The sequence below is a fragment of the Aquarana catesbeiana genome, linkage group LG01 (genome assembly GCF_042186555.1).
Source record: "Aquarana catesbeiana isolate 2022-GZ linkage group LG01, ASM4218655v1, whole genome shotgun sequence".
NCBI classification, from domain to species: Eukaryota; Metazoa; Chordata; class Amphibia; order Anura; family Ranidae; genus Aquarana; species Aquarana catesbeiana.
Genome location: NC_133324.1, coordinates 4710975 through 4734148, shown reverse-complemented (window position 1 = coordinate 4734148; position 23174 = coordinate 4710975). Strand labels below are relative to the sequence as shown.

General features: G+C 36.8%; 1 protein-coding gene across 1 annotated transcript in view; it reads left to right on the top strand.

Moving 5' to 3' along the window:
- LOC141124140 (coagulation factor XI-like) overlaps positions 1-23174 on the top strand; it is a 68654-nt gene that overhangs the window by 19417 nt on the left and 26063 nt on the right. Inside the window, exon 8 of the mRNA XM_073612216.1 lies at positions 3587-3743. Within this exon, the coding sequence (XP_073468317.1) occupies positions 3587-3743 (157 nt within the window). The remainder of the gene's footprint in view (positions 1-3586; positions 3744-23174) is intronic.

The following is a 23174-nucleotide window of genomic DNA, read 5'->3' as shown; positions in this document are numbered from 1 at the left end:
TAAATTGATGGCGCTATATGGGTACCCTAAATAAAATAATAATATAATAGATGAGCATCATAAGATGAGATTAAGATGCATCTTGAGATGCAATGTACAGGGATAGGGATAATTGTAGACACGCACACTTACTCAGGTTAAACTGGATGGACTGATGTCTTTATTCAACCTTACTAACTATGTAACTATATCCCCTCTCAAGCGTCTCTTCTCCAGAAAGAATAAGTTCAGAGCTCACAACCTTTCCTCATAACTAATATCCTCCAGACCCTTTATTAGCTTTGTTGCCCTTCTTTGTACTCGCTCCATTTCCAGTACATCCTTCCTGAGGACTGGTGCCCAGAACTGGACAGCATACTCCAGGTGCAGCCGGACCAGAGTCTTGTAGAGCGGGAGAATTATCGTTTTATCTCTGGAGTTGATCCTCTTTTTAATGCCAATATTCTGTTTGCTTTGTTAGCAGCAGCTTGCCATTGCATGTCATTGCTGAGCCTATCATCTACTAGGACCCCCAGGTCCTTTTCCATCTTAGATCCCCCCAGAGGTTCTCCCCCCAGTCTATAGATTGCATTCATATTTTTGCCACCCAAATGCATTATTTTACATTTTTCTACATTGAACCTCATTTGCCATGTAGTCGCCCCTCCCCCATTAATTTGTTCAGATCTTCTTGCAAGGTTTCCACATCCTGCGGAGAAGTTATTGTCCTGCTTAGCTTAGTATCATCTGCAAATACAGAGATTGAACTGTTTATCCCATCCTCCAGATCGTTTATGAACAAATTAAATAGGATTGGTCCCAGCACAGAACCCTGTGGGATGTAAGGGAGGAAGTTTCTCCCCTGACCAATATAAGGACATCCCCATTGACCACCAATGTAAGGGAGGAAGTTTCTCCCCTGACCAATATAAGGGCACCCCATAGACCACCAGTATGAAGGGGAGTTCTCCAATCATCATTGTTGAAGACAGGTCTCAGTTTATACGCAGAGGTCCATTCTACTGACCACTGATGTAAGAGGAGTTCTAATTCCAGATCTACCCACTGAGCTCTATGGGGGTGGGTTACCATAGGAAGGATGCATTGGCTGCCTTAGACCACCAGTGCTGGCGGGTAAAATATGGGTATAATATGGGCTGCCAGCCACCATTGTTAAGGGGGTTTATCATTTCAATAACATATGCCTTCTTCTGTGGAGACGTCAGAGGAAAAGTGGCAGATGATGACCCAACTGGAGGCCATGTAAACATCCTACCATGGGGCCTGTGATTGGTAGTTATGGGACATGTGATTGGTATTTATGGGGCCTGTGATTGTTAGTTATGGGGGATGTCATTAGTTGTTATGGGGGATATGATTGGTGGTTATGGGGGATGTGATTGGTGGTTATGGGGGATGTGATTGGTAGTTATGGGGGATGTGATTGGTAGTTATAGGGCCTGCAATTGGTAGTTATGGGATATGTGATTGGTAGTTATGGGAGACATGATTGGTGGTTATGGGGGTTGTGATTGGTGGTTATGGGGTTGTGATTGGTGGTTATGGGGGATATGATTGGTTGTTATGGGGGATGTGATTGGTAGTTATGAGGGATATGATTGGTGGTTATGGGGGATATGATTGGTGGTTATGGGGGATGTGATTGGTGGTTATGGGGGATGTGATTGGTAGTTATGGGGGATGTGATTGGTTGTTATGGGGGATATGATTGGTTGTTATGGGGGATATGATTGGTGGTTATGGGGGATATGATTGATGGTTATGGGGGATATGATTGGTGGTTATGGGGGTTGTGATTGGTGGTTATGGGGGATATGATTGGTGGTTATGGGGGATGTGATTGGTAGTTATGGGGGATATGATTGGTGGTTATGGGGGATATGATTGGTTGTTATGAGGGATATGATTGGTGGTTATGGGGGATATGATTGGTGGTTATGGGGGATATGATTGGTGATTATTGGGGATGTGATTGGTAGTTATGGGGGATATGATAGGTGGTTATCGGGGATATGATTGGTGGTTATGGGGGATATGATTGGTGGTTATGGTGGATATGATTGGTAGTTATGGGGGATATGATTGGTGGTTATGGGGGATATGATTGGTTGTTATGGGGGATATGATAGGTGGTTATGGGGGATGTGATTGGTGGTTATGGGGGATATGATTGGTGATTATTGGGGATGTGATTGGTAGTTATTGGGGATATGATTGGTGGTTATGGGGGATGTGATTGGTGGTTATGGGGGATGTGATTGGTGGTTATGGGGGATGTGATTGGTGGTTATGGGGGATATGATTGGTGGTTATGGTGGATATGATTGGTAGTTATTTGGGATGTGATTGGTGGTTATGGGGGATGTGATTGGTAGTTATGGGGGATGTGATTGGTAGTTATGGGGGATGTGATTGGTGGTTATAGGACAATGTAATTGGTGGTTATGGGGGATATTATTTGTAGTTCTGGGGGATGTGATTGGTAGTTATGAGGGATATGATTGGTGGTTATGGGGGATGTGATTGGTGGGTATGGGGGATGTGATTGGTGGTTATGGGGGATATGATTGGTGGTTATGGGGGATGTGATTGGTGGTTATGGGGGATATGATTGGTGGTTATGGGGGATGTGATTGGTGGTTATGGGGGATGTGATTGGTGGTTATGGTGGATATGATTGGTAGTTATGGGGGATATGATTGGTGGTTATGGGGGATATGATTGGTTGTTATGGGGGATGTGATTGGTGGTTATGGGGGATATGATTGGTGGTTATGGGGGATGTGATTGGTTGTTATGGGGGATGTGATTGGTGGTTATGGGGGATATGATTGGTGGTTATGGGGGATGTGATTGGTGGTTATGGGGGATATGATTGGTGGTTATGGTGGATATGATTGGTAGTTATTTGGGATGTGATTGGTGGTTATGGGGGATGTGATTGGTAGTTATGGGGGATGTGATTGGTGGTTATAGGACATGTAATTGGTGGTTATGGGGGATATTATTTGTAGTTCTGGGGGATGTGATTGGTAGTTATGGGGGATATGATTGGTGATTATGGGGGATATGATTGGTGGTTATGGGGGATGTGATTGGTTGTTATGGGGGATATGATTGATGGTTATGGGGGATATGATTGGTGGTTATGGGGGATATGATTGGTGATTATTGGGGATATGATTGGTAGTTATGGGGGATGTGATTGGTAGTTATGGGACATGTGATTGGTGATTATGGGGGATGTGATTGGTAGTTATGGGGGATATGATTGGTGGTTATGGGGGATATGATTGGTAGTTATTGGGGATATGATTGGTGGTTATGGGGGATATGATTGGTAGTTATGGGGGATGTGATTGGTGGTTATGGGGGATGTGATTGGTGGTTATGGGGGATATGATTGGTGGTTATGGGGGATATGATTGGTGGTTATGGGGGATGTGATTGGTGGTTATGGTGGATGTGATTGGGGTAAACCTCTTGGAAAGTATAATCCAGTCTTCTGATAAACCTGAAATGTTTATTCCTGTAAAATAATTCTTCCCCATGGAGTAGAAATAATTCTGGAAACTTCCGTCTTCAGGTTTGAATGGCTGTGCAGATCTGATTTTCCCTGACACGTCCTTCTCCGGGACCATCATCGCACAGGAGAGGTCCTTCGATGTGATCAAGTGTCAGGAGCAGTGTACCCTGAATCCTCTTTGCCAGTTCTTTACCTACTACCTCCATGAAGACCTCTGGTAAGATGTTCTGGATTATATAGGAAAAGCGTCTCCTTCCCTCCTTCCAGGTTGTCTTTCTCTTCAATATCCACCTCAAACCTCATTCTCTTCCTCTCATCCATTCAGTGGGAACTTGCTTTACCTTACTAAACCTGACCTTCTCCATACCTCCAAACCTGCCCTCATCAACATCATATTTATCCTCCTCACCCCATCCAAGTCTTCATATCTTCATCCTTCCAAACTAATTGGTATATTCATCTCCAACCTTCATGTCTCTCTCCTCTAAACTATATCTTCACCTCATCTGTATCTTCATGTGTCACCTCACCTGTATCTTCATTTGTCACCTCATCTGTATCTTCATTTGTCACCTCATCTGTATCTTCATGTGTCACCTCATCTGTATCTTCATGTGTCACCTCATCTGTATCTTCATGTGTCACCTCATCTGTATCTTCATGTGTCACCTCATCTGTATCTTCATGTGTCACCTCATCTGTATCTTCATTTGTCACCTCATCTGTATCTTCATGTGTCACCTCATCTGTATCTTCATGTGTCACCTCATCTGTATCTTCATGTGTCACCTCATCTGTATCTTCATGTGTCACCTCATCTGTATCTTCATTTGTCACCTCATCTGTATCTTCATGTGTCACCTCATCTGTATCTTCATGTGTCACCTCACCTGTATCTTCATGTGTCACCTCATCTGTATCTTCATGTGTCACCTCATCTGTATCTTCATGTGTCACCTCACCTGTATCTTCATGTGTCACCTCATCTGTATCTTCATGTGTCACCTCATCTGTATCTTCATGTGTCACCTCATCTGTATCTTCATGTGTCACCTCATCTGTATCTTCATGTGTCACCTCACCTGTATCTTCATGTGTCACCTCAGCTGTATTTTCATGTGTCACCTCACCTGTATCTTCATGTGTCACCTCACCTGTATCTTCATGTGTCACCTCATCTGTATCTTCATGTGTCACCTCATCTGTATCTTCATGTGTCACCTCATCTGTATCTTCATGTGTCACCTCATCTGTATCTTCATGTGTCACCTCATCTGTATCTTCATGTGTCACCTCACCTGTATCTTCATGTGTCACCTCACCTGTATCTTCATGTGTCACCTCATCTGTATCTTCATGTGTCACCTCATCTGTATCTTCATGTGTCACCTCACCTGTATCTTCATGTGTCACCTCATCTGTATCTTCATGTGTCACCTCACCTGTATCTTCAGGTGTCACCTCATCTGTATCTTCATGTGTCACCTCACCTGTATCTTCATGTGTCACCTCATCTGTATCTTCATGTGTCACCTCATCTGTATCTTCATGTGTCACCTCATCTGTATCTTCATGTGTCACCTCACCTGTATCTTCATGTGTCACCTCATCTGTATCTTCATGTGTCACCTCACCTGTATCTTCATGTGTCACCTCACCTGTATCTTCATTTGTCACCTCATCTGTATCTTCATGTGTCACCTCACCTGTATCTTCATGTGTCACCTCACCTGTATCTTCATGTGTCACCTCATCTGTATCTTCATGTGTCACCTCATCTGTATCTTCATGTGTCACCTCATCTGTATCTTCATGTGTCACCTCATCTGTATCTTCATGTGTCACCTCAGCTGTATTTTCATGTGTCACCTCACCTGTATCTTCATGTGTCACCTCACCTGTATCTTCATGTGTCACCTCATCTGTATCTTCATGTGTCACCTCATCTGTATCTTCATGTGTCACCTCATCTGTATCTTCATGTGTCACCTCATCTGTATCTTCATGTGTCACCTCATCTGTATCTTCATGTGTCACCTCACCTGTATCTTCATGTGTCACCTCACCTGTATCTTCATGTGTCACCTCATCTGTATCTTCATGTGTCACCTCATCTGTATCTTCATGTGTCACCTCATCTGTATCTTCATGTGTCACCTCATCTGTATCTTCATGTGTCACCTCATCTGTATCTTCATGTGTCACCTCATCTGTATCTTCATGTGTCACCTCAGCTGTATTTTCATGTGTCACCTCACCTGTATCTTCATGTGTCACCTCACCTGTATCTTCATGTGTCACCTCATCTGTATCTTCATGTGTCACCTCATCTGTATCTTCATGTGTCACCTCATCTGTATCTTCATGTGTCACCTCATCTGTATCTTCATGTGTCACCTCATCTGTATCTTCATGTGTCACCTCACCTGTATCTTCATGTGTCACCTCACCTGTATCTTCAGGTGTCACCTCATCTGTATCTTCATGTGTCACCTCACCTGTATCTTCATGTGTCACCTCATCTGTATCTTCATGTGTCACCTCATCTGTATCTTCATGTGTCACCTCATCTGTATCTTCATGTGTCACCTCACCTGTATCTTCATGTGTCACCTCATCTGTATCTTCATTTGTCACCTCACCTGTATCTTCATGTGTCACCTCATCTGTATCTTCATGTGTCACCTCATCTGTATCTTCATGTGTCACCTCACCTGTATCTTCATGTGTCACCTCATCTGTATCTTCATGTGTCACCTCATCTGTATCTTCATGTGTCACCTCACCTGTATCTTCATGTGTCACCTCATCTGTATCTTCATGTGTCACCTCATCTGTATCTCCATTTGTCACCTCACCTGTATCTTCATTTGTCACCTCACCTGTATCTTCATTTGTCACCTCACCTGTAGTTATTTTGGTGGGGGGGGGTTGTACTGGGGGGATCAGTAGTGGTGGGGGGGAGGGTCTGTACTGGAGGGAGATGTAGGGGTTGTGGGAGGGTCTGTAATGGAGGGAGATGTAGTGGTGAGGGGGGAGATCTGTACTGAGGGAGTTGTATGGGGGGGTGATCTGTACTGGGGGAGTTGTATTGGTGTGGGGGGGTCTGTACTGCAGGGAGGTGTAGTGGTGAGGATGGGGAGATCTGTACTGGGGGGAGTTGTATTGGTGGGTGGATGGTCTGTGCTGGGGAAGCTGTAGTGGTAAGGGGGAGATCTGCACTGGGGGGAGTTGTATTTTATGGGGGGGTGGTCTGTGCTGGGAGGAGGTGTAGTGGTGAGGGGGGAGATCTGTACTGGGGGAGGTGTATTGGTGGGGGGATGGTCTGTGATGGGGGGAGCTGTAGTGGTGAGATCTGTACTGGGGGAGTTGTATGGGGGGGGTGATCTGGGCTGGGGAAGGTGTAGTCGTAAAGAGGGGGAGATATGTACTGGGGGGATTTGTGTTGGTGGGGGGATGGTCTGTGATGGGGGGAGCTGTAGTGGTGAGATCTGTACTGTGGTAGTTGTATTGGGGGGGTGGTCTGGGCTGGGGGAAGTGTATTGGTAAAGAGGGGGGAGATCTGTACTGGGGGAGAGTTGTGTTGGTGGGTGATGGTCTGTGCCAGGGAGAGAGTTTTATGGAATTGTTCTTTTTGGCTTGAAGCCGTGATAAGATCCTCCATAATTATGGTTTGCTTTGTTTAGCCTTGAGGCTTAGAATTAGGGTTGGGGTTGGGGTTAGGCTTAGAATTAGGGTTGGGGTTGGGGTTAGGCTTAGAATTAGGGTTGGGGTTGGGGTTAGGCTTAGAATTATGGTTGGGGTAAGGGTTACAGGTGGGGGGGGGGTTTGTTGGTGGTGAAGTTGAATACAAGCTTTTTCCGCTGAAAGTACATTTATAGGTAGAGAGTGTTTGTAACGCTTCATTGATAACAGCTGGAGAATAATGGCGATGGGGTCATTCCCCAATGGAATGGCTTTCACGGCTCACTGTCCCAGTGCTCTGGCTTCATGAACTCTATCCTCCTTCCATTGTCCCCGTCCGTTTCATCACCCAGAGGACACAAACTTTCTGTATCTTCTCATCCTTCTGGTGTTTAGACCTCTTCTACATCTTCTTCCATTGGGCCATCATGTAAAGGTTACCAGATGCCTTTGTATCTCTCTGTGTATATAGGTGTAGAGTTCTATAAGGATCTGATATTAGGTGTAGGGTTCTATAAAGATCTGATATTAGGTGTAGAGTTCTATACGGATCTAATATTAGGTGTACAGTTCTATAAGGATCTGATATTAGGTGTAGAGTTCTATTAAGATCTGATATTAGGTATAGAGAATTCTATAGGTATCTGATATTAGGTGTAGATTTCTATAGGTATCTGATATTAGGTGTAGATTTCTATAGGTATCTGATATTAGGTGTAGAGTTCTATAAGGATCTGATATTAGGTGTAGAGTTCTATAAAGATCTGATATTAGGTGTAGAGTTCTATAAAGATCTGATATTAGGTGTAGAGTTCTATAGGTATCTGATATTAGATGTAGAGTTCTATACGTATCTGATATTAGGTGTAGAGTTCTATACAGATCTGATATTAGGTGTAGAGTTCTATAAGGATCTGATATTAGGTGTAGAGTTATATAAAGATCTGATATTAGGTGTAGAGTTCTATAGGTATCTGATATTAGATGTAGAGTTCTATACGTATCTGATATTAGGTGTAGAGTTCTATACAGATCTGATATTAGGTGTAGAGTTCTATAAGGATCTGATATTAGGTGTAGAGTTATATAAAGATCTGATATTAGGTGTAGAGTTCTATACGGATCTGAATTTAGGTGTAGAATTCTATACAGATCTGATATTAGGTGTAGAGTTCTATACATATCTGATATCAGGTGTAGAGTTCTATACAGATCTGATATTAGGTGTAGAGTACTATATGGATCTGATATTAGGTGTAGAATTCTATACAGATCTGATATTAGGTGTAGAGTTCTATACAGATCTGATATTAGGTGTAGAGTTCTATATGGATCTGATATTAGGTGTAGCGTTCTATACGGATCTGATATTAGGTGTAGAGTTCTATAGAAATCTGCTATTAGGTGTAGAGTTCTATATGGATCTGATATTAGGTGTAGAGTTCTATATGGATCTGATATTAGGTGTAGAGTTCTATACAGATCTGATATTAGGTGTAGAGTTCTATATGGATCTGATATTAGGTGTAGAGTTCTATAGGTATCTGATATTAGGTGTAGATTTCTATAGGTATCTGATATTAGGTGTAGAGTTCTATAAGGATCTGATATTAGGTGTAGAGTTCTATAAAGATCTGATATTAGGTGTAGAGTTCTATAAGGATCTGATATTAGGTGTAGAGTTCTATAGGTATCTGATATTAGATGTAGAGTTCTATACATATCTGATATTAGGTGTAGAGTTCTATACAGATCTGATATTAGGTGTAGAGTTCTATAAGGATCTGATATTAGGTGTAGAGTTCTATAGGTATCTAATATTAGGTGTAGAGTTCTATACGGATCTGATATTATGTGTAGAGTTCTATACAGATCTGATATTAGGTGTAGAGTTCTATAAGGATCTGAAATTAGATGTAGAGTTCTATAGGGATCTGATATTAGGTGTAGAGTTCTATAAAGATCTGATATTAGGTGTAGAGTTCTATACGGATCTGAATTTAGGTGTAGAATTCTATACAGATCTGATATTAGGTGTAGAGTTCTATACATATCTGATATCAGGTGTAGAGTTCTATACAGATCTGATATTAGGTGTAGAGTACTATATGGATCTGATATTAGGTGTAGAATTCTATACAGATCTGATATTAGGTGTAGAGTTCTATATGGATCTGATATTAGGTGTAGCGTTCTATAAGGATATGATATTAGGTGTAGAGTTCTATAGAAATCTGCTATTAGGTGTAGAGTTCTATATGGATCTGATATTAGGTGTAGAGTTCTATATGGATCTGATATTAGGTGTAGAGTTCTATACAGATCTGATATTAGGTGTAGAGTTCTATATGGATCTGATATTAGGTGTAGAGTTCTATAGGTATCTGATATTAGGTGTAGATTTCTATGGGTATCTGATATTAGGTGTAGAGTTCTATAAAGATCTGATATTAGGTGTAGAGTTCTGTAGAGATCTGATATTAGGTGTAGAGTTCTATATGGATCTGATATTAGGTGTAGAGTTCTATACGGATCTAATATTAGGTGTACAGTTCTATAAGGATCTGATATTAGGTGTAGAGTTCTATTAAGATCTGATATTAGGTATAGAGAATTCTATAGGTATCTGATATTAGGTGTAGATTTCTATAGGTATCTGATATTAGGTGTAGATTTCTATAGGTATCTGATATTAGGTGTAGAGTTCTATAAGGATCTGATATTAGGTGTAGAGTTCTATAAAGATCTGATATTAGGTGTAGAGTTCTATAAAGATCTGATATTAGGTGTAGAGTTCTATAGGTATCTGATATTAGATGTAGAGTTCTATACGTATCTGATATTAGGTGTAGAGTTCTATACAGATCTGATATTAGGTGTAGAGTTCTATAAGGATCTGATATTAGGTGTAGAGTTATATAAAGATCTGATATTAGGTGTAGAGTTCTATAGGTATCTGATATTAGATGTAGAGTTCTATACGTATCTGATATTAGGTGTAGAGTTCTATACAGATCTGATATTAGGTGTAGAGTTCTATAAGGATCTGATATTAGGTGTAGAGTTATATAAAGATCTGATATTAGGTGTAGAGTTCTATACGGATCTGAATTTAGGTGTAGAATTCTATACAGATCTGATATTAGGTGTAGAGTTCTATACATATCTGATATCAGGTGTAGAGTTCTATACAGATCTGATATTAGGTGTAGAGTACTATATGGATCTGATATTAGGTGTAGAATTCTATACAGATCTGATATTAGGTGTAGAGTTCTATATGGATCTGATATTAGGTGTAGCGTTCTATACGGATCTGATATTAGGTGTAGAGTTCTATAGAAATCTGCTATTAGGTGTAGAGTTCTATATGGATCTGATATTAGGTGTAGAGTTCTATATGGATCTGATATTAGGTGTAGAGTTCTATACAGATCTGATATTAGGTGTAGAGTTCTATATGGATCTGATATTAGGTGTAGAGTTCTATAGGTATCTGATATTAGGTGTAGATTTCTATAGGTATCTGATATTAGGTGTAGAGTTCTATAAGGATCTGATATTAGGTGTAGAGTTCTATAAAGATCTGATATTAGGTGTAGAGTTCTATAAGGATCTGATATTAGGTGTAGAGTTCTATAGGTATCTGATATTAGATGTAGAGTTCTATACATATCTGATATTAGGTGTAGAGTTCTATACAGATCTGATATTAGGTGTAGAGTTCTATAAGGATCTGATATTAGGTGTAGAGTTCTATAGGTATCTAATATTAGGTGTAGAGTTCTATACGGATCTGATATTATGTGTAGAGTTCTATACAGATCTGATATTAGGTGTAGAGTTCTATAAGGATCTGAAATTAGATGTAGAGTTCTATAGGGATCTGATATTAGGTGTAGAGTTCTATAAAGATCTGATATTAGGTGTAGAGTTCTATACGGATCTGAATTTAGGTGTAGAATTCTATACAGATCTGATATTAGGTGTAGAGTTCTATACATATCTGATATCAGGTGTAGAGTTCTATACAGATCTGATATTAGGTGTAGAGTACTATATGGATCTGATATTAGGTGTAGAATTCTATACAGATCTGATATTAGGTGTAGAGTTCTATATGGATCTGATATTAGGTGTAGCGTTCTATAAGGATATGATATTAGGTGTAGAGTTCTATAGAAATCTGCTATTAGGTGTAGAGTTCTGTATGGATCTGATATTAGGTGTAGAGTTCTATATGGATCTGATATTAGGTGTAGAGTTCTATACAGATCTGATATTAGGTGTAGAGTTCTATATGGATCTGATATTAGGTGTAGAGTTCTATAGGTATCTGATATTAGGTGTAGATTTCTATGGGTATCTGATATTAGGTGTAGAGTTCTATAAAGATCTGATATTAGGTGTAGAGTTCTGTAGAGATCTGATATTAGGTGTAGAGTTCTATATGGATCTGATATTAGGTGTAGAGTTCTATACGGATCTAATATTAGGTGTACAGTTCTATAAGGATCTGATATTAGGTGTAGAGTTCTATTAAGATCTGATATTAGGTATAGAGAATTCTATAGGTATCTGATATTAGGTGTAGATTTCTATAGGTATCTGATATTAGGTGTAGATTTCTATAGGTATCTGATATTAGGTGTAGAGTTCTATAAGGATCTGATATTAGGTGTAGAGTTCTATAAAGATCTGATATTAGGTGTAGAGTTCTATAAAGATCTGATATTAGGTGTAGAGTTCTATAGGTATCTGATATTAGATGTAGAGTTCTATACGTATCTGATATTAGGTGTAGAGTTCTATACAGATCTGATATTAGGTGTAGAGTTCTATAAGGATCTGATATTAGGTGTAGAGTTATATAAAGATCTGATATTAGGTGTAGAGTTCTATAGGTATCTGATATTAGATGTAGAGTTCTATACGTATCTGATATTAGGTGTAGAGTTCTATACAGATCTGATATTAGGTGTAGAGTTCTATAAGGATCTGATATTAGGTGTAGAGTTATATAAAGATCTGATATTAGGTGTAGAGTTCTATACGGATCTGAATTTAGGTGTAGAATTCTATACAGATCTGATATTAGGTGTAGAGTTCTATACATATCTGATATCAGGTGTAGAGTTCTATACAGATCTGATATTAGGTGTAGAGTACTATATGGATCTGATATTAGGTGTAGAATTCTATACAGATCTGATATTAGGTGTAGAGTTCTATATGGATCTGATATTAGGTGTAGCGTTCTATACGGATCTGATATTAGGTGTAGAGTTCTATAGAAATCTGCTATTAGGTGTAGAGTTCTATATGGATCTGATATTAGGTGTAGAGTTCTATATGGATCTGATATTAGGTGTAGAGTTCTATACAGATCTGATATTAGGTGTAGAGTTCTATATGGATCTGATATTAGGTGTAGAGTTCTATAGGTATCTGATATTAGGTGTAGATTTCTATAGGTATCTGATATTAGGTGTAGAGTTCTATAAGGATCTGATATTAGGTGTAGAGTGCTATAAAGATCTGATATTAGGTGTAGAGTTCTATAAGGATCTGATATTAGGTGTAGAGTTCTATAGGTATCTGATATTAGATGTAGAGTTCTATACATATCTGATATTAGGTGTAGAGTTCTATACAGATCTGATATTAGGTGTAGAGTTCTATAAGGATCTGATATTAGGTGTAGAGTTCTATAGGTATCTAATATTAGGTGTAGAGTTCTATACGGATCTGATATTATGTGTAGAGTTCTATACAGATCTGATATTAGGTGTAGAGTTCTATAAGGATCTGAAATTAGATGTAGAGTTCTATAGGGATCTGATATTAGGTGTAGAGTTCTATAAAGATCTGATATTAGGTGTAGAGTTCTATATGGATCTGATATTAGGTGTAGAATTCTATACAGATCTGATATTAGGTGTAGAGTTCTATAAAGATCTGATATTAGGTGTAGAGTTCTATATGGATCTGATATTAGGTGTAGAATTCTATACAGATCTGATATTAGGTGTAGAGTTCTATACAGATCTGATATTAGGTGTAGAGTACTATATGGATCTGATATTAGGTGTAGAATTCTATACAGATCTGATATTAGGTGTAGAGTTCTATATGGATCTGATATTAGGTGTAGCGTTCTATACAGATCTGATATTAGGTGTAGAGTTCTATAGAAATCTGCTATTAGGTGTAGAGTTCTATATGGATCTGATATTAGGTGTAGAGTTCTATATGGATCTGATATTAGGTGTAGAGTTCTATATGGATCTGATATTAGGTGTAGAGTTCTATACAGATCTGATATTAGGTGTAGAGTTCTATATGGATCTGATATTAGGTGTAGAGTTCTATAGAGATCTGATATTAGGTGTAGAGTTCTATATGGATCTGATATTAGGTGTAGAGTTCTATATGGATCTGATATTAGGTGTAGAGTTCTATATGGATCTGATATTAGGTGTAGAGTTCTATACAGATCTGATATTAGGTGTAGAGTTCTATATGGATCTGATATTAGGTGTAGAGTTCTATAGAGATCTGATATTAGGTGTAGAGTTCTATATGGATCTGATATTAGGTGTAGAGTTCTATATGGATCTGATATTAGGTGTAGAGTTCTATATGGATCTGATATTAGGTGTAGAGTTCTATACAGATCTGATATTAGGTGTAGAGTTCTATATGGATCTGATATTAGGTGTAGAGTTCTATATGGATCTGATATTAGGTGTAGAGTTCTATACAGATCTGATATTAGGTGTAGAGTTCTATATGGATCTGATATTAGGTGTAGAGTTCTATATGGATCTGATATTAGGTGTAGAGTTCTATAGAAATCTGATATTAGGTGTAGAGTTCTATATGGATCTGATATTAGGTGTAGAGTTCTATATGGATCTGATATTAGGTGTAGAGTTCTATACAGATCTGATATTAGGTGTAGAGTTCTATATGGATCTGATATTAGGTGTAGAGTTCTATATGGATCTGATATTAAGTGTAGAGTTCTATATGGATCTGATATTAGGTGTAGCGTTCTATACAGATCTGATATTAGGTGTAGAGTTCTATAGAAATCTGCTATTAGGTGTAGAGTTCTATATGGATCTGATATTAGGTGTAGAGTTCTATATGGATCTGATATTAAGTGTAGAGTTCTATATGGATCTGATATTAGGTGTAGCGTTCTATACAGATCTGATATTAGGTGTAGAGTTCTATAGAAATCTGCTATTAGGTGTAGAGTTCTATATGGATCTGATATTAGGTGTAGAGTTCTATATGGATCTGATATTAGGTGTAGAGTTCTATACAGATCTGATATTAGGTGTAGAGTTCTATATGGATCTGATATTAGGTGTAGAGTTCTATAGAGATCTGATATTAGGTGTAGAGTTCTATATGGATCTGATATTAGGTGTAGGGTTCTATATGGATCTGATATTAGGTGTAGAGTTCTATATGGATCTGATATTAGGTGTAGAGTTCTATAGAAATCTGCTATTAGGTGTAGAGTTCTATATGGATCTGATATTGGGTGTAGAGTTCTATATGGATCTGATATTAGGTGTAAAGTTCTATATGGATCTGATATTAGGTGTAAAGTTCTATATGGATCTGATATTAGGTGTAGAGTTATATAAAGATCTGATATTAGGTGTAGAGTTCTATAAGGATCTGATATTGGGTGTAGAGTTCTATAAGGATCTGTTATTAGGTGTAGAGTTCTATAGGTATCTGATATTAGGTGTAGAGTTCTATACGGATCTGATATTATGTGTAGAGTTCTATACAGATCTGATATTAGGTGTAGAGTTCTATACAGATCTGATATTAGGTGTAGAGTTCTATACAGATCTGAAATTAGATGTAGAGTTCTATAGGGATCTGATATTAGGTGTAGAGTTCTATAAAGATCTGATATTAGGTGTAGAGTTCTATACGGATCTGAATTTAGGTGTAGAATTCTATACAGATCTGATATTAGGTGTAGAGTTCTATACAGATCTGATATTAGGTGTAGAGTACTATATGGACCTGATATTAGGTGTAGAATTCTATACAGATCTGATATTAGGTGTAGAGTTCTATATGGATCTGATATTAGGTGTAGCGTTCTATACAGATCTGATATTAGGTGTAGAGTTCTATAGAAATCTGCTATTAGGTGTAGAGTTCTATATGGATCTGATATTAGGTGTAGAGTTCTATATGGATCTGATATTAGGTGTAGAGTTCTATATGGATCTGATATTAGGTGTAGAGTTCTATACAGATCTGATATTAGGTGTAGAGTTCTATATGGATCTGATATTAGGTGTAGAGTTCTATAGAGATCTGATATTAGGTGTAGAGTTCTATATGGATCTGATATTAGGTGTAGAGTTCTATATGGATCTGATATTAGGTGTAGAGTTCTATATGGATCTGATATTAGGTATAGAGTTCTATAGAAATCTGCTATTAGGTGTAGAGTTCTATATGGATCTGATATTAGGTGTAGAGTTCTATATGGATCTGATATTAGGTGTAGAGTTCTATACAGATCTGATATTAGGTGTAGAGTTCTATATGGATCTGATATTAGGTGTAGAGTTCTATATGGATCTGATATTAGGTGTAGAGTTCTATACAGATCTGATATTAGGTGTAGAGTTCTATATGGATCTGATATTAGGTGTAGAGTTCTATATGGATCTGATATTAGGTGTAGAGTTCTATACAGATCTGATATTAGGTGTAGAGTACTATATGGATCTGATATTAGGTGTAGAATTCTATACAGATCTGATATTAGGTGTAGAGTTCTATATGGATCTGATATTAGGTGTAGCATTCTATACAGATCTGATATTAGGTGTAGAGTTCTATAGAAATCTGCTATTAGGTGTAGAGTTCTATATGGATCTGATATTAGGTGTAGAGTTCTATATGGATCTGATATTAGGTGTAGAGTTCTATATGGATCTGATATTAGGTGTAGAGTTCTATAGAGATCTGATATTAGGTGTAGAGTTCTATATGGATCTGATATTAGGTGTAGAGTTCTATAGAGATCTGATATTAGGTGTAGAGTTCTATATGGATCTGATATTAGGTGTAGAGTTCTATATGGATCTGATATTAGGTGTAGAGTTCTATATGGATCTGATATTAGGTGTAGAGTTCTATAGAAATCTGCTATTAGGTGTAGAGTTCTATATGGATCTGATATTAGGTGTAGAGTTCTATATGGATCTGATATTAGGTGTAGAGTTCTATACAGATCTGATATTAGGTGTAGAGTTCTATATGGATCTGATATTAGGTGTAGAGTTCTATATGGATCTGATATTAGGTGTAGAGTTCTATACAGATCTGATATTAGGTGTAGAGTTCTATATGGATCTGATATTAGGTGTAGAGTTCTATATGGATCTGATATTAGGTGTAGAGTTCTATAGAAATCTGCTATTAGGTGTAGAGTTCTATATGGATCTGATATTAGGTGTAGAGTTCTATATGGATCTGATATTATGTGTAGAGTTATATAAGGATCTGAAATTAGATGTAGAGTTCTATAGGGATCTGATATTAGGTGTAGAGTTCTATAAAGATCTGATATTAGGTGTAGAGTTCTATACGGATCTGAATTTAGGTGTAGAATTCTATACAGATCTGATATTAGGTGTAGAGTTCTATACATATCTGATATCAGGTGTAGAGTTCTATACAGATCTGATATTAGGTGTAGAGTACTATATGGATCTGATATTAGGTGTAGAATTCTATACAGATCTGATATTAGGTGTAGAGTTCTATATGGATCTGATATTAGGTGTAGCGTTCTATAAGGATCTGATATTAGGTGTAGAGTTCTATATGGATCTGATATTAGGTGTAGAGTTCTATAGAAATCTGCTATTAGGTGTAAAGTTCTATATGGATCTGATATTAGGTGTAGAGTTCTATATGGATCTGATATTAGGTGTAGAGTTCTATATGGATCTGATATTAGGTGTAGAGTTCTATACAGATCTGATATTAGGTGTAGAGTTCTATAGGTATCTGATATTAGGTGTAGATTTCTATGGGTATCTGATATTAGGTGTAGAGTTCTATAAGGATCTGATATTAGGTGTAGAGTTCTATACAGATCTGATATTAGGTGTAGAGTTCTATAAGGATCTGATATTAGGTGTAGAGTTCTATAGGTATCTGATATTAGATGTAGAGTTCTATACATATCTGATATTAGGTGTAGAGTTCTATACAGATCTGATATTAGGTGTAGAGTTCTATAAGGATCTGATATTAGGTGTAGAGTTATATAAAGATCTGATATTAGGTGTAGAGTTCTATAAGGATCTGATATTGGGTGTAGAGTTCTATAAGGATCTGTTATTAGGTGTAGAGTTCTATATGGATCTGATATTATGTGTAGAGTTCTATACAGATCTGATATTAGGTGTAGAGTTCTATACAGATCTGATATTAGGTGTAGAGTTCTATAAGGATCTGAAATTAGATGTAGAGTTCTATAGGGATCTGATATTAGGTGTAGAGTTCTATAAAGATCTGATATTAGGTGTAGAGTTCTATACGGATCTGAATTTAGGTGTAGAATTCTATACAGATCTGATATTAGGTGTAGAGTTCTATAAGGATCTGAAATTAGATGTAGAGTTCTATAGGGATCTGATATTAGGTGTAGAGTTCTATAAAGATCTGATATTAGGTGTAGAGTTCTATACGGATCTGAATTTAGGTGTAGAGTTCTATACAGATCTGATATTAGGTGTAGAGTTCTATAAGGATCTGAAATTAGATGTAGAGTTCTATAGGGATCTGATATTAGGTGTAGAGTTCTATAAAGATCTGATATTAGGTGTAGAGTTCTATACGGATCTGAATTTAGGTGTAGAATTCTATACAGATCTGATATTAGGTGTAGAGTTCTATACAGATCTGATATTAGGTGTAGCGTTCTATACAGATCTGATATTAGGTGTAGAGTTCTATAGAAATCTGCTATTAGGTGTAGAGTTCTATATGGATCTGATATTAGGTGTAGAGTTCTATATGGATCTGATATTAGGTGTAGAATTCTATATGGATCTGATATTAGGTGTAGAGTTCTATATGGATCTGATATTAGGTGTAGCGTTCTATAAGGATCTGATATTAGGTGTAGAGTTCTATATGGATCTGATATTAGGTGTAGAGTTCTATAGAAATCTGCTATTAGGTGTAGAGTTCTATATGGATCTGATATTAGGTGTAGAGTTCTATATGGATCTGATATTAGGTGTAGAGTTCTATATGGATCTGATATTAGGTGTAGAGTTCTATACAGATCTGATATTAGGTGTAGAGTTCTATATGGATCTGATATTAGGTGTAGAGTTCTATAGGTATCTGATATTAGGTGTAGATTTCTATGGGTATCTGATATTAGGTGTAGAGTTCTATAAGGATCTGATATTAGGTGTAGAGTTCTATAAAGATCTGATATTAGGTGTAGAGTTCTATAAGGATCTGATATTAGGTGTAGAGTTCTATAGGTATCTGATATTAGATGTAGAGTTCTATACATATCTGATATTAGGTGTAGAGTTCTATACAGATCTGATATTAGGTGTAGAGTTCTATAAGGATCTGATATTAGGTGTAGAGTTATATAAAGATCTGATATTAGGTGTAGAGTTCTATAAGGATCTGATATTGGGTGTAGAGTTCTATAAGGATCTGTTATTAGGTGTAGAGTTCTATAGGTATCTGATATTAGGTGTAGAGTTCTATACGGATCTGATATTATGTGTAGAGTTCTATACAGATCTGATATTAGGTGTAGAGTTCTATACAGATCTGATATTAGGTGTAGAGTTCTATAAGGATCTGAAATTAGATGTAGAGTTCTATAGGGATCTGATATTAGGTGTAGAGTTCTATAAAGATCTGATATTAGGTGTAGAGTTCTATACGGATCTGAATTTAGGTGTAGAATTCTATACAGATCTGATATTAGGTGTAGAGTTCTATACAGATCTGATATTAGGTGTAGAGTACTATATGGATCTGATATTAGGTGTAGAATTCTATACAGATCTGATATTAGGTGTAGAGTTCTATATGGATCTGATATTAGGTGTAGCGTTCTATACAGATCTGATATTAGGTGTAGAGTTCTATAGAAATCTGCTATTAGGTGTAGAGTTCTATATGGATCTGATATTAGGTGTAGAGTTCTATATGGATCTGATATTAGGTGTAGAGTTCTATATGGATCTGATATTAGGTGTAGAGTTCTATACAGATCTGATATTAGGTGTAGAGTTCTATATGGATCTGATATTAGGTGTAGAGTTCTATAGAGATCTGATATTAGGTGTAGAGTTCTATATGGATCTGATATTAGGTGTAGAGTTCTATATGGATCTGATATTAGGTGTAGAGTTCTATATGGATCTGATATTAGGTATAGAGTTCTATAGAAATCTGCTATTAGGTGTAGAGTTCTATATGGATCTGATATTAGGTGTAGAGTTCTATATGGATCTGATATTAGGTGTAGAGTTCTATACAGATCTGATATTAGGTGTAGAGTTCTATATGGATCTGATATTAGGTGTAGAGTTCTATAAAGATCTGATATTAGGTGTAGAGTTCTATATGGATCTGATATTAGGTGTAGAATTCTATACAGATCTGATATTAGGTGTAGAGTTCTATAAAGATCTGATATTAGGTGTAGAGTTCTATATGGATCTGATATTAGGTGTAGAATTCTATACAGATCTGATATTAGGTGTAGAGTTCTATACAGATCTGATATTAGGTGTAGAGTACTATATGGATCTGATATTAGGTGTAGAATTCTATACAGATCTGATATTAGGTGTAGAGTTCTATATGGATCTGATATTAGGTGTAGCGTTCTATACAGATCTGATATTAGGTGTAGAGTTCTATAGAAATCTGCTATTAGGTGTAGAGTTCTATATGGATCTGATATTAGGTGTAGAGTTCTATATGGATCTGATATTAGGTGTAGAGTTCTATATGGATCTGATATTAGGTGTAGAGTTCTATACAGATCTGATATTAGGTGTAGAGTTCTATATGGATCTGATATTAGGTGTAGAGTTCTATAGAGATCTGATATTAGGTGTAGAGTTCTATATGGATCTGATATTAGGTGTAGAGTTCTATATGGATCTGATATTAGGTGTAGAGTTCTATATGGATCTGATATTAGGTGTAGAGTTCTATACAGATCTGATATTAGGTGTAGAGTTCTATATGGATCTGATATTAGGTGTAGAGTTCTATAGAGATCTGATATTAGGTGTAGAGTTCTATATGGATCTGATATTAGGTGTAGAGTTCTATATGGATCTGATATTAGGTGTAGAGTTCTATATGGATCTGATATTAGGTGTAGAGTTCTATACAGATCTGATATTAGGTGTAGAGTTCTATACGGATCTGATATTAGGTGTAGAGTTCTATATGGATCTGATATTAGGTGTAGAGTTCTATACAGATCTGATATTAGGTGTAGAGTTCTATATGGATCTGATATTAGGTGTAGAGTTCTATATGGATCTGATATTAGGTGTAGAGTTCTATAGAAATCTGATATTAGGTGTAGAGTTCTATATGGATCTGATATTAGGTGTAGAGTTCTATATGGATCTGATATTAGGTGTAGAGTTCTATACAGATCTGATATTAGGTGTAGAGTTCTATATGGATCTGATATTAGGTGTAGAGTTCTATATGGATCTGATATTAAGTGTAGAGTTCTATATGGATCTGATATTAGGTGTAGCGTTCTATACAGATCTGATATTAGGTGTAGAGTTCTATAGAAATCTGCTATTAGGTGTAGAGTTCTATATGGATCTGATATTAGGTGTAGAGTTCTATATGGATCTGATATTAAGTGTAGAGTTCTATATGGATCTGATATTAGGTGTAGCGTTCTATACAGATCTGATATTAGGTGTAGAGTTCTATAGAAATCTGCTATTAGGTGTAGAGTTCTATATGGATCTGATATTAGGTGTAGAGTTCTATATGGATCTGATATTAGGTGTAGAGTTCTATACAGATCTGATATTAGGTGTAGAGTTCTATATGGATCTGATATTAGGTGTAGAGTTCTATAGAGATCTGATATTAGGTGTAGAGTTCTATATGGATCTGATATTAGGTGTAGAGTTCTATATGGATCTGATATTAGGTGTAGAGTTCTATATGGATCTGATATTAGGTGTAGAGTTCTATAGAAATCTGCTATTAGGTGTAGAGTTCTATATGGATCTGATATTGGGTGTAGAGTTCTATATGGATCTGATATTAGGTGTAAAGTTCTATATGGATCTGATATTAGGTGTAAAGTTCTATATGGATCTGATATTAGGTGTAGAGTTATATAAAGATCTGATATTAGGTGTAGAGTTCTATAAGGATCTGATATTGGGTGTAGAGTTCTATAAGGATCTGTTATTAGGTGTAGAGTTCTATAGGTATCTGATATTAGGTGTAGAGTTCTATACGGATCTGATATTATGTGTAGAGTTCTATACAGATCTGATATTAGGTGTAGAGTTCTATACAGATCTGATATTAGGTGTAGAGTTCTATACAGATCTGAAATTAGATGTAGAGTTCTATAGGGATCTGATATTAGGTGTAGAGTTCTATAAAGATCTGATATTAGGTGTAGAGTTCTATACGGATCTGAATTTAGGTGTAGAATTCTATACAGATCTGATATTAGGTGTAGAGTTCTATACAGATCTGATATTAGGTGTAGAGTACTATATGGACCTGATATTAGGTGTAGAATTCTATACAGATCTGATATTAGGTGTAGAGTTCTATAGAAATCTGCTATTAGGTGTAGAGTTCTATATGGATCTGATATTAGGTGTAGAGTTCTATATGGATCTGATATTAGGTGTAGAGTTCTATATGGATCTGATATTAGGTGTAGAGTTCTATACAGATCTGATATTAGGTGTAGAGTTCTATATGGATCTGATATTAGGTGTAGAGTTCTATAGAGATCTGATATTAGGTGTAGAGTTCTATATGGATCTGATATTAGGTGTAGAGTTCTATATGGATCTGATATTAGGTGTAGAGTTCTATATGGATCTGATATTAGGTATAGAGTTCTATAGAAATCTGCTATTAGGTGTAGAGTTCTATATGGATCTGATATTAGGTGTAGAGTTCTATATGGATCTGATATTAGGTGTAGAGTTCTATACAGATCTGATATTAGGTGTAGAGTTCTATATGGATCTGATATTAGGTGTAGAGTTCTATATGGATCTGATATTAGGTGTAGAGTTCTATACAGATCTGATATTAGGTGTAGAGTTCTATATGGATCTGATATTAGGTGTAGAGTTCTATATGGATCTGATATTAGGTGTAGAGTTCTATACAGATCTGATATTAGGTGTAGAGTTCTATATGGATCTGATATTAGGTGTAGAGTTCTATATGAATCTGATATTAAGTGTAGAGTTCTATATGGATCTGATATTAGGTGTAGCGTTCTATACAGATCTGATATTAGGTGTAGAGTTCTATAGAAATCTGCTATTAGGTGTAGAGTTCTATATGGATCTGATATTAGGTGTAGAGTTCTATATGGATCTGATATTAAGTGTAGAGTTCTATATGGATCTGATATTGGGTGTAGAGTTCTATACAGATCTGATATTAGGTGTAGAGTTCTATATGGATCTGATATTAGGTGTAGAGTTCTATAGAAATCTGCTATTAGGTGTAGAGTTCTATATGGATCTGATATTAGGTGTAGAGTTCTATATGGATCTGATATTAGGTGTAGAGTTCTATACAGATCTGATATTAGGTGTAGAGTTCTATATGGATCTGATATTAGGTGTAGAGTTCTATAGAGATCTGATATTAGGTGTAG